General features: G+C 40.2%; 1 protein-coding gene across 1 annotated transcript; it reads right to left on the reverse strand.

Moving 5' to 3' along the window:
• Nucleotides 1-738: 738 nt before the first annotated feature.
• LOC121616284 (interleukin-1 receptor type 2) lies at nt 739-10,723 on the reverse strand. The gene is made up of 10 exons (XM_041951005.1): nt 10,588-10,723; nt 8,840-8,942; nt 8,141-8,399; nt 6,886-7,060; nt 5,986-6,163; nt 5,163-5,255; nt 4,982-5,047; nt 4,742-4,877; nt 2,421-2,566; nt 739-2,096 (listed from the first exon to the last, which is right to left on the reverse strand). Exons 2-10 carry the CDS (start codon nt 8,931-8,933, stop codon nt 1,951-1,953), a joined length of 1,293 nt encoding a protein of 430 aa, XP_041806939.1. The 5' UTR covers nt 8,934-8,942; nt 10,588-10,723; the 3' UTR covers nt 739-1,950.
• Between the last annotated feature and the right edge of the window lie 2,560 nt (nt 10,724-13,283).

Below are 13,283 nucleotides of genomic sequence, written 5' to 3' on the forward strand. Positions count from 1 at the left end.
CTGTTAATGACAATCTGCTCTGTGTCCCACCCTGTTCTGTTACATGAATCCTTCCAGGAACTGTTTAATCCCTGTTATCTTAGTGCGGCTTTCTCTCGTACTTCTGCTTTATATCATGGTATTTACAGCATTGTCATGTTGCGACCTCTAGTGGCTGCACTGAGAAGCTACTTGAAATCAAAATACCAAATTCACTGATTAACCAATCCTTAATGAATACAAGCACCATCATGTTGAGAGATAAAAACCGGCGTACATTATCACTGCTTTAGTCGTGAAACTATGCTGTCTGTAAATGATCCCTGCCTCATGTAAATCCACGTTGTGGACTAGAAAAGTTGTATATGTGCAGGGTGGCTCAGAGGCTGGGTGGTTTTCTGTGTTTTTCACGTCTCCAAATTACATGTGAGTCTGTATGTGTTTGAATGTCTTTTGCTCAGCGCACACAGGGACAGGCCAGCCAACCCTGAACAGGATATGGTTTAAAACATTGATCCCCAACCCGTGGGCCGCGGTTTGGTACTGGGCTGCACAGAAAGAAAAAATAATTTCCATTATTTTGTTTTTTCACATAATTTGAAAAACAGGTGGTGCCTGACAGTGCCAGGCTGCAGCCAGGTCCTCTTCAAATGATTAAGAAGTCGATTTACGTTCATTATTATTGTTATTATCATTATTAAAGAGAAAATACCAGAGTTTTTAATGCCGATCTTACCATTTTATTTTGTTTTTATCTGCTACACCTTTAGACTGGCCGTGAAAATATTGTCAGACATTAAACTGGGCCATGGTACAGAAAAGGTTGGGGACCACTGGTTTAAAAGATGGATTCATGTGTTTCTCACAGGCCTCTGTGGTGCTTTGTCAGAGTTGTTAGAGTGACCTTATTGTACTGCAACCATGTTTCTTAACCCTGTGCAGTGAAAACCATGCATCTTCAAATTAGGTTATGTTGAATTTTTCAGATGAACTGAAGGATATTCTGAAGGATATGCCACAAGGGTAAAAACAGGGCTGTTTTTCTTAGTTCAAGAACACATGGTCATGTACATGACAGCAAAGATGTACTTATATATACAGATATACAATATAAAGCAAGATAAAGTCTAAACAGTCGTGCATCATTCAAAGTCAGATCAAATATTAAACAGTTACTCAGGCAGCAAATAATCTCAGATACAGTTTCAAGGCTGTGGCACTTTATTCTATCATGTTTCGTAGGACAGTGCTGCACTTTTAGTTCAACACATAATACCTTATATACAATAACCACATAAAATGATGCATTGATAGATTTTAGAATAATCAGCAGAACAGCTGGACCATCAGCACTGTTAAATACTTTTAGCACAACAGTAATGTAACTCTTATTTTAATGGGATTATTCCATTTTAAATGCAACATACAATCAAACATGCACACAACATAGAGATTAGATTCATTAGATTTGCCATGTAAATGGCCTGAACACTTCTCTATTATACAAGACCCTTCCCATTTCTGCTCTTTGAAATATATACATTTGGTGGCCACTGAGTGTTTATTTTTGACCCTTGTACGGAGTGTTTGAATGACAAATTCACCTACACATGTACATGCAGAGTGTTGCCATTGTGCATGTCCTGTACTTTTGTTTGGCATCAGTTTGGTTATTCTGGTGCATGAAAGAAAACTTTTGCAATGGCTTCAACTTTAATAAACCAAATGCTTCTAATTGCCAAATTAGCATTGTCACAAAAATTCCTCATATAATTTTCAGTCAAGGATAAAGAGATGGAGGACAGGAGCTGAGTGCATGTCACTGCAGCAGAATACAGCTACTGATTTACTAACACTGAATCCCTGTGAAAGGAGTGTGAACACCAAACACAACATGGTGGTTTCACTGCACAACATCCCACGCCAAAACATGGAAGAAGTTTGTGGAGGAGAGTGTGTGCACCAGCAGAGCTAGAAGGTGCTGTTCTGTCGAGCCAGAAAGTAATCCATTTTCTTTTTCCTTCTAGGTTTGCAGAGGACATAGAGGAAGACAGAAACCACGGTCAGGAAGCAGGATGTGGCCACCACAGCTACCACCAGCCATGTAAATGTGGAGTCTGCAAAGAGAGAGACCGAGGTAAATGCATGTTTTTATACAGAGGCCACTGGTCGTCTATGTCATCGTGAGGGATCCTTCCAGTCTTGGACTGGCTCATCATCCAAAATGCCGTGTTCCCAGATCTCAGCAATTATGTCACTGAGTACAGTCTAGTCATGTTATCATAATTGACACCAATAATGTCCAAAATGTGAAAAAAAAAAAAAAATAGAAAAATAGCACATTGGTTGTTTTTGAAGAATTTTACATCATAAGTATCTGAGTGACAAAAGTGTTGCAGTGGTCCTCTCATTTACACACTGTACATGCACTCACGACTCACCCTCTAGCTGAAGCTGGACAACAACTTCCTGTCTCCCTCCTTGGTTCTGAGTGACACACTTCAGCTCTGTGTTCACGTCTTCTTCAGTCATCGCCACCAAAATTAGCCTCAACTCAATCTGGCAGCCTCCAGGAACCCTGGTTACCCTGGAAACATTGAGACCGACATTAGCTGTATGTTTACACGGTATGACTTATTGTTGCTATTTTATTTAACTTTTATTTAACCAGGTAAATCCCACAGAGATCACAAAATCTCCTTTTCAAGGGAGCCCTGGCCAAGATGCCTGTAGTTGGGCAAATGTGGCAGAAAGCTACTAACTAATCAGATGTACAGTGGTGGCCAAAATTATTACAACACCTGATAGATTTTAAAATATTGACCTTTTTTTGCTCCCAAAACATGATTCCATTTCATAATGCTCATGAAGCATGGAGATGGTTGCACTGAGCACAACAAATATCAGATGAGGTGATTCCAACCGTGTTTATCCACTTTTAACTTTAATATTTGGTATGTCCACCTTGTGCAGCAGTTTCAGCAGCACATCTCTCTGGCATAGTGTCAATATACTTCCTGAGAACTTCAGCAGTAATGTTATCCCATGCCTTCTGCAACTCAAACCAACAGCTTGTCATTGAATGTACAATAGATCTGTCCACTTCATTTTCAAACTCGCCCCAAATTTGCTCAATGGGGTTGAGATCTGGACTCTGAGGGGGCCAGTCCATCATTTTCAAGTTCCAGCAGATTCCTTCTGTTGCAGGTAGTCCCAGGTAATAGAGGATTAGGGTCATTGTCCTCTTGGAAAATAAATCCAGGCCCAATAAAACAACTCCCAGGTGGTATGTCATGCCTCACCAGAATGTTGTGGTGTACTTTCCTATCCATGATGTCATCAATTTTCACTAAGTCACCTGTTCCTGAGCCTGAAATGGCACCCCACACCATAATACTACTCCCTTTGTGTTTAACTGTTGGTAAGAGACAATCATTTTTATAGCTCTCCCCCTCCCTCCATCCAACATACACTCTTTGCTTGTTGCCAAACTGTTCAAACTTGAAGTCATCAGTCCACGGCAATTTATACCAGTCTTCCTTTGTCTGTTTCTTGTGTTCTTTTGGAAACTTCTGGCGTTTCACTCTGTTTTTCTCTTTCAGTAATGGTTTCTTTGGTGCTGTCCTGCCAACAAGTCCTTCTTCTCCCAGTTTCCGACACTCAGTTCTTGAAGACACTGTTGCACCGCTCATCACTGTGGTGTTGATCTTGTCACGCAGTTCTCGTGAGGTCTTTCTTCGGTCCTTCAGACTGAGAATTCTGAGATGCTTCACATGTCTGTCTGAAAGTTTATTTTTTCTCCCCTTTCAATTGTGGTGTGAATTGGTGGCATCATGGAGGTCTGGAGTGTACTTCACAGTGCTTGGACTGCATCTCACCTTCTTGGCTATGTGGTGGTAACTCCAGCCAGCATTAAGAAGGGCCCTTATTTGAACCCATTGCTCACTTGTTAGCTCCTTCTTCACCTTAGCCATGTTCAAGGAACAACATGTGCTCCAAGAGGCTTTGAATTTATACCAATTAGTGGTGTGGCCTCAGTGACAAAACCCTGATGCTGTCAATCACTTAATAAGCAGGATCGGCCTTGTACATTCAAAAGAATCACACAGCTGTGTCCTGAGGCTCTCGTATCACCATCAATTTAACCACGATCACACCCGACAGTGATTACTCAAGTGTTCTTCTGTGAAGGAACATGAGTGTGTGACATTGACAGTGAAACAGGCCTAGCTGTTTTTTTGTAAGGAAAATGACCTAAACCTCCTTATGATGGCTCTATTCTGTGGTTTATAGAGCGTAATGATGACTTTGTAGATATTTCATTCTTTTAATATGTATTTTAATGGCCAACTGAAACCTCTTAATATGCCAAGTGTTCTAATAAATTTGGCAACCACTGTACCTCGAAGCTTAAACTAGGCAGGATGGTTATGTAATTATATTAGCAGCTTTAACCACAGCACACAAAAAGGGCCAATCAAAATCAAGAAGGTACGATCCAAAGTGTTTCCTCAGTGGCAGCAAGTGAACAGATAACATCACTTCAAACTGTGATTTCAGTATTTGTGTTCAAATTTCAGCATGCATCTTAAAAAGATAATTTTTTTTTTCATTTTGGAAAGTTTTCAAATTTGAGTAAAGTTTTCAATCTAAAGTCAAGTAGTGCTCTGTCTCTGCCACCTGGGGGCTCTAAAGTACATTATTTCCTTTAGCAGGAAAGTAGCCTACTCTGTTTGAGGGGCAAAAACAAATCGTCATTTACCTCCTTCCCCCTTGCAGAGCCCGCCCATCAAGGTATGATGACTCCACTGATTGGCCATTGACCAGCCAGGTGACCACAGTGGAATCTGCTATTTCATATTCAGTGAGAACCTTGCAAAACAGCTCCAGTCCTGAACCTAAATGAAGTCAAAAGTTAATCAACGTCACACATTTGTTGTATGTAAACAGTCCATCTATGTTGCATCTAAGCATGAGATTGGAAACATATATTATCACTCACCATGTACACTTTCAAAAATGGTTCCATTCAGTGGCGAGACAATCACAGGTGGTTGAATTATTGGAGCTAAGACGTAAAGGAACACATTTAATCAGTGCCATCGTCAGTTTTAGTGCTCCACAGAGAAATGTGGTTTCTACAAAGTAGAAATTGAACACCAAAACAGTCCCGAACAACTCACTGTGAGCAGTCCTGTAGCTGCTGTGGCTCATCAGGCCTGGGTTGGTGGTCACGGAGAGGTCAGGCACAGTGGGGGTGGGAGTGGTGGCAGGGTCTGGAGGTTCACACATACACAAACATTTAGAGAACACATCCAAACAAGCAGCTCTTCAAATGACAGCAACAACGACTCATTCACACATAATTCATGCCAGGTAATAAGCCAGGTGTTCTTGTGGAGTTTCTTGCGTCTTGTGTGAGCTTGAGATGTCTGCTCCCTGTAGCCAAGTGAGGTTAGCGTGTTGCACCTATTTGGCCAGTAGAGGGCAGGGCACACTAATGATTGACCATGTTAATGTGAAGACATAAACTAATGGTTTCTCCACTTAATCTACCTACATGAGTATTACTCATGATCCTATAATTCTGTAATATTTGGTGGCAAATAACATATATTATTTCAGTTTTAAACATTTGTGATTCTACTGACAAATTTCTGGATATTTTAATATATGTGAACTTCTCATCAAATAAACATCAGTTATTTCTTGTGTTTTTATCATCATACAAAGCAGACATTAAATATGACTGGAGAGGTATATACATTAATCCTCAACCACTCCACCCAAAGCATGTGCTCACTGATTCCTTTTTCATACCTGACACCAATAATATTTATGTCAAATAACAAACACTGTTCAATAAGGGTCCAGGAGTATACATATTGTAATTAGGTTTCAAAATAAAACAGTAGAAATTTCTCTCATAGAGAATCAGACAACGTAGTCTACGCTCCTCAGCAGAGCTTTTCATAATAGAATGATAAGTGTGGTGGCATCACCGACCTTGCACTTTGAGGAGGATGGCTCTGCTGACTTTGTACTGCTGGTTGTTGATGAGCGTTGTGAGCTGGCAGGTGTAGACACCGGCGTGAGATGGCTTCACAGCAGGGATCAGTAGGATTCCCCTGTCCTGGCTGAAAGAGCCCGCTCTGCCCAGCTGAAGGTGAGTAGGACCGGAGTCCTGTCGGGAAGCAACATACTGCGTCACTCACAGGGAAGGAGCAAGGCCCTGACACTGAAAGGAGATGTAGCCTGGACCTCCCTTGCCCCAAAGAGTTGCATAACTGTTGCTTTTTGAGTTTGAAGTCCATAAGATTAAGGTCATCATTGTATCAACGCATTCATTAATGGACGATGACTAATATATAATTTTTGTAGACCACTACTGGCAGTAACTGTAATGAAACTCATCTCTTTCTAGGCAACAGTGCTGTAACTCCTCTGCCCTTGAGCTACAGTCTCCAGTAACACACCACATCACAGACATCACAGCATCTCACTATGATAAATAAACATCACCTCACCTCATAAACAGCTTCACATTTTTCAAAATGTTACACATTGCATAGCTCACTGAAACAAATTTGTGATTCTGGGTAAATTGACTGAAATTGACTTGACACAGTGTCAATGGCGCAAAAAATAAACACCTTCAGATTTACGATTCCTTAATTGATAATTAATTCTGATATTCTGAAAGTCTTACTTCATTATATTTAGTAATTTGTTAGAATGAGTGTCGATACCTTCAAAAAGAAGAATACATTGCTGCATTGAATTGAGAAAAATTACAATAACGTTGGAAAAAAAACTTGAAACAATGAGCTTTAAAAGATTACTGTCTCAGCAGATGATATATTGGTGCTGATCAGCGGCCAGTATACAAAGCATTTCTCCTCTCACCTTGTACCACTCTATCGATCTGCCTGTCTTGTTGAAGTCACTTAAAAACGGACATTTGAATGTCAGCTTCTCTCCCACCTCGACTGGGATTGGATGGGACAGTTTCTCCATGTCAACAGAACTGGACTCGTACACATGTAGCTTGATACTCCCAGTTACACAGTAGGTTTCATTTCTGGAGGCAAAATTGAGGACACAAATATTAAATCAAAGGTAGCAAGAAGGTTGTTCTTCACCTAGAAGGATAAAATGCCATATATTATATGGCAGGTGATCAGAATAAGTCTGATCACCTGCCATATAATATACAAATTGTTTGAAAAAGGACATTTGTAATTTGTGATAGCTTATTTATGTCATGTCTCATCGTGTCTGTTAATGTGTTTTGTTCACTAGCGTTATGTCTCGTCTTGCACTTCCTGTTTTATTGTGAAACCTAATTCTCCTCTCGTTTCAGACCCTTGACTTCCTGGTATCCTGATGTTCTGTATAATTGTCTACCCCGCCCTAATTGTCTCCACCTGTTCCTTGTTACCTCGTGTATTTATAGTCTGCGTCTCCCTTTGTCCTGTGCCAGATTGTCTTGTGCCACGTCGTGAACCAGCCTTGACCTTCTTGCTCTGAAAAGCTCCCTGATTCCTTGTTTTGCCTTGTTAAGATAGGCGAGTAGGCCTAGAGACCCTTTTTGTGTTTGTTAGTAGTTTGCGAGTTGTTTCCTTTTGCCAAGATCCTTGCGCATTTTGTTTGTTACTTTGTTATCTAGAAATTTGAAAGTCTTTTGAGAGTTTTGTTTCTTTGTCTAAAACCTAGCGCCTTTTGTTTGTACTTGGTTTGCCTTGCATTTCTAGTTTTGTAGTGTGATATCCTGAGCGCCTTTTGTTAATAAACCACACTTTTGTGAAACCACTTCTTTTGTGTATAGAGTCTGCACCTGAACCTTGCGCCTGTGGGCTTGTCAATTGAGTCAACACATGGTTCCCTGTGTTATTGTATATTTACACTGTATATGCAGTCACTCCAGGACTGCATACTCTAAAGGACAAATCACTCCTTATTTCTTTTAAAAGTTTACTACTTTTTCTCACTGGCCTTATCAACAGACACATTGACCAAACTTGCAGGATATTGCAGTTGCTTCCAGACAGAAAATATTTAGCAACTACGTGCTTAGGAAAACCTCCAGATATGAAAAGAAATTGCCTTGTCAGCGTGAATAAAATAACAGTGCAGGTGAGGTAGACGTTTCAGTGCCTACCTGTAAGTGCAGGTATATTCCCCTGAGTCTGAAGCCTGGGCTGGAAGGAGCCACAGCTGTCTGTTACTCTGCTGGACACGCCCCTCACCCTGATAGGCCACACCCCCTGTCCCATTGCCCTTGGTGATTCTGTACTCTGCTGTTGGGGGGGCGATTTTACGTGCTTTAAGCACACTTTCGAACATTGGGAAAGAGAGGATTACTGCGTCGCCCTCCACTCTGAATTTCCCCACCTCCGGAGACACCAGGTAGCAACCATCTGCAGGGGACACAACAGTCAAAAACTGTATATATATATATATATTATATACTAATAACTAATAATAATAAACTTAATTTGTACCGCACCATTCATACAAGAATTGCAGCTCTAAGTGCTTCATATGAAATGACAGAATGAACATGAATGGAAAATAAAACCCACTTGATAATAAGAAAAATAAGGTTGAAAATAGAAATATGAAAGGTCTCCAAGCTCTTCTTATTCCTTTACTACAATGGCAGTCAGCTATTTTAAGACTTAATAAGGGAGAATAAGTGTTTCATCTCGTGTGCACACTCGACCAATCGGTACCTCGGAAGCAAACAAGCATAACAGAGCCTCCCAATTTCCCAACGGACACATGGGTCAGCCTACCCCAGAGCTGTTGCTATATATAACACCATGTGTGCATTTGAACATGTATATAAAATGCTCACCTTTCATAGGCAGTGGTGGTAGTGTTTGTAGTGGAGGTCCTCCATAAACGTATTCAATGATGACCAGAGCGAACATCAGTACCAAACGGACCATAATGGCAGTCTGCAGTGACACAAACATCTGAACTAAAAGAGCAGCTTAAAAAAAAATGTGTAGTGATGTGTAACCCTCTGAGAGAGCAGGGTTTGTTTTGTTGCTTTCCGTTTTTAGTGCACACCACTGAGTTTAATACCAGCAAGTAAAAACTGAAGATAAGAGAAATAACAATCACAGAAAGGATAATAAAATGCCACTCTTCTCAACAAAATATTAAAGGAGTAGTACTGTACAAGTACTGTTGCTGGGATTTTGCCGATGCTTCCTCAAGCAGCTTGGAGTTGTAATGACGTCTGTCTTTAATTTAAGCTCTTTGGTAGTTTCTAAAACTGACATCACAAGAGTCGTCGCCTGGAAACGCAGGCACTCCCGTTCATCCCGCTCCCACGCTTAGCAGGCAAACTTAAGCACAGGGGTTTACCAACAGCAGCACATGAGGTGAGTCACATTACATGGTTAAAGGCCACTTGTACCAAAGGTCAGCAACATAATACAAACAATTATAATGAAGAAAACATATATTTTTCTATTTCTACTAGTTATTTACAATATATATATATATATACACAAAATACTGTGCAGGCCTGTTTTTTCTACAGTTTAACAGTTTTAGAAAACATGAAAAACTAAGTAGTAAATGTAACTGTTCCTCAGTTTTAGCCCAGCTACAGGGAGCCGTCAAAGAGGAAGATAAACTCCACGGTTTGTGCACATCATTTTTCGTGCAGAGTTAAATCATCATTTCCATTTAAACAAGCTGATTTTCACTTCTGCTTCTGTTTCCTCCCTTTTGATTACAGGGATCAGATGACAGCAGGCAACACTTTCACACACACACACACACTCTGATAAAATCTCTGCATCAGTGTGTCATCAAAGGACAGTCCCATTCATAAAATCTGTGGGAGTGTCATTGTCAGAAATGAATACATACACACAGTCGTGACGTTGTCTGGGATTACATGGAAACTTTGGCCCACGGAGAGTATCGACTAAAGCAGGAAATATTCTATCTGAGTTTATTTTTGATGATCAATCTCCTGACAGTCATATCTTACTTTTTGCTAATTATACAATACACAGATATTCCTGTATGTACTGTATGTAGGAGTTTAGCTCAGTTTCTGTCTAATAACAGGGCGATAATGAGCCGGAGTCAGTAGCCCTCCTCTGCTGACTTTGCATTTAGTGTAAATATTGTTTTTTCATGATATATTTACACAAGTGATGAATATATACATACATGTATTTCTGAATTATGGATATATCATGCAGTATTATTTACTGATCCATTTTAGTAGGTACAGCCGTCCTTGAATACTTTCGATCATGTTCATTCGCTTTGTCAAAAAGTTTATACCCACATCATTTAGTCTTTTTTGGATAAATCTCAAACTGTTGGAAATAAATTGAAAATGCTTTCAAAGTCGTAGATTGTCGACAGTCTTTGTTCAAACTAGAAAATAGTGCAAAAAACAGTCAAATTTAGCTACACCCCAATGTAAGAACTATGCATTAAACCTATCTACATAGTACTCTGTGTATGTTATATAGATATGTACAAATATGAATATATTTGAATTCAATATTTGGGCTATGCATACACACTTGCATATGATTACACACAGAGACAACAGTAGGGAGTACTCACAGCGTCCAGGTGAGCGTGGCGGCCTCAGCAGTGTGACAGTGATGACAGGCAGATGTGGTGACAGCGTGGACTGGAGCAGTGTGTGGTCAGTTTCCTGTCAGCTCAGGGGGAACCTGCGCTCTCTTTTCAATGTTCCCACCCCTCTCAGATGGAAATTTCTCAGGTTTCCCAATGTAGTGTACCGTACAGCTCACCACTCATGTCTGCTGACTCCACAACACACACATTCACAGTCCATACACACTCTTACTCACATACTGTACATTATGGGCAAAGAGAGACTTCCTGCTGGTTCATTCTGAAAAAAAAGCAGTGGTCTAGTTTTACAAGTGTTTACAACTGTTGTAGCTGTTCCTCTGGCATCATCGGCCTCTTGCGTCACTGGTGGACGTCTCTGTGTTTGTTTTAGCACGAGAACACACACATACACATGCATGTGCATACACACATGCACATGCACACAGCAACTCTCTGCACAGTAGATGAGTCACGAGCAGTTTCTGAGCTCTTCACTTCACGTTTCTGTTGCCAATATAACGGAGGCATACTGAAGATTTGTTTTACTTTCTACCAAACTGTGTTACTTTCTATTTGATAAGTGAGCTTTAGGGGTGATAGGAGTAGGTGGTAGATTTTTGAGCTTTGGGTAGAGTAAGGCTAGCAGTTTACCTCTGCTTCCAGTCTTTATGCTAAGCTAGGCTAATGGCCTCCTGGCTCCAGCTCCATACTTACTCTTTTGTTGACCCCCCCTAAAAGCAAATTATTTTCAGACTTGTCTTTTTAATGAGAAATTATTATAACTCACTTATTTAAAAAACGTATATAGTTTCCATTATTTAGCTCATTCCCTAAGATCCTACATTTCTGGTATTCTGAGGCGTTGTCATATTCAACATTTCCAGCATATGTCTGTTACTGTATGTTGTCATTTTTCTGTTATCGTACGCTGTAAAGCTGATCATTTGTGGTTAAACTCAAGGAGTAGCACCGCTCACAGGCCGTGCTGACAGATACTGCATAGCTTTTCAGCCTTTGTACCTCATGATTAATGCAAACCAGCTGTAGGTAGATTTCTGCTACCTGACCCAACCGTTTAGTCGATAAAAGCTTAAAGCTTGTGCTGGGTTCACGTCTGGGTTGTCTGACTGTGCCAGTTGTCTGCATCTATGCAAGGAGGGTAGATACACACTGCCCTGTGAGTCAAACATAATGATAATACGTGAGAGGGACAAACTGAGCCAAGCTTTGCAGTGTTCATTTTCAGAAAGTCAGCAATTAAGTTCTTTCTGAGTAGCCATTAATGTGTAAGATCACAACCACAAAAAGTGGGATAATTATAAGCATTTAGCACATTGAGAGTAATAGGGCCTAATTTCTTAATCATTATTATTATGAATATATTTGTTTTTTCAGTTTTTAGATTAAAAGGATGTCAGCTGAACTTTGAGGGGAAAGATATCATCAGATAGTTTTCTCTATTCCAACAACTTGTGTTGATGTTTGAGATGTGTGAAGCAGGCTGTTGCTATAAAACGGTCAAATTCTTGCATGGATACCTAATATAATCGACTGTGACACAAACTCTGCTCAAAGGAGAAGAAGCACTTGGCGCCCGGCTAACCATCCATTTCTAAACAAGTGTTTGAAAACGGCTGTGTAGTGGTGGCGTGACTCAGTGTTCTGTCATCTCCCTGCGTAGAAACGAGGCGTCCACCATTGTGCATTCTTGTGCATTACTCAGTTTGCCTGGCATATTGATCCTGACTGGGCATTTTCCAATAAAGACATTCTCATGCAGATGATGTGAGTGCTCTTCAGTGATGCAAGCTGTACACTGGCTTGGTTGTCAGGGAAACAATCCCATAACTGGGAGAGGTTTCTGGTGGGATTCTGTGCAAGTGCTGTTTCTCACATTATATTCAGCCTGTTTGGATTCACAGTGATTGATCACAATCAGAACAGGCTCCTGGAAATAAAAGCCTTGTCATTAACACTTACATATCTTTTTAATGGACACAGATTTGGTAAAATTATGTCTGAAGCTGCATCTTTTGTCCTTCTTCTGCCCGTGAACCTTTACACTTTGATTTACTTGACCTTCTCACTCAGGCCAACCTGCACTGCAGCTGTCTTTGATGGAGAGAAACTTGTAATTCAGGCGTTGCGAGTATGAATTACGATGCTCCTCCAACCCAACCCAGTCAGGAAACACAGAGGACTTTTCATATTAGACTTGATTTGAATGAAGAGTATTGGTCATTCCTGTTTTTACTCTTTATTACTGTATGAATTCCACTATAATCATCTGATCATTCCTCATTTTTTTACGTTTATCTAAAGCACTTTGTAACTTGTTTTTGAAATGTGCCGTACAGTTCTTATCATTATTAACACTATACTGATTTAGCATATAACAGTGTCACAATGATAGCTAACCAATGCTGACTCAAATGACATCATTTGAGGCAATTTATCAGATTATTGCAGCTCCTTATTGTATTACATATACAGTCGTACTCCAAGACCTCAAAACAGACTTTGATGTGCAAAATGGGTGGTTTCCCTTTATTTAATTAGTAATATTAGTAAGAGTTATTCTACCAATAATCATCTCTGATTAGTAATGAGGCTGTGTCATAGTTGTTTGTCGACCTGAAAAGGCTTCATATAAAAGACCAAATATGTATTTTTTACAA

This window comes from Chelmon rostratus, chromosome 13 (genome assembly GCF_017976325.1).
Source record: "Chelmon rostratus isolate fCheRos1 chromosome 13, fCheRos1.pri, whole genome shotgun sequence".
Taxonomy (NCBI): domain Eukaryota; kingdom Metazoa; phylum Chordata; class Actinopteri; order Chaetodontiformes; family Chaetodontidae; genus Chelmon; species Chelmon rostratus.

What these genes read in the sequence shown, in the direction of transcription:
- LOC121616284 (XM_041951005.1), bottom strand. Translation starts at nt 8,933, where the DNA reads ATGGTCCGTTTGGTACTGATGTTCGCTCTGGTCATCATTGAATACGTT. An exon ending in GATCGATAGAGTGGTACAAG is followed by an intron (nt 6,164 to 6,885) that starts GTGAGAGGAGAA and finishes GCTTCCCGACAG; the next exon opens with GACTCCGGTCCTACTCACCT. An exon ending in CATTTTTGAAAGTGTACATG is followed by an intron (nt 4,878 to 4,981) that starts GTGAGTGATAAT and finishes GACTTCATTTAG; the next exon opens with GTTCAGGACTGGAGCTGTTT.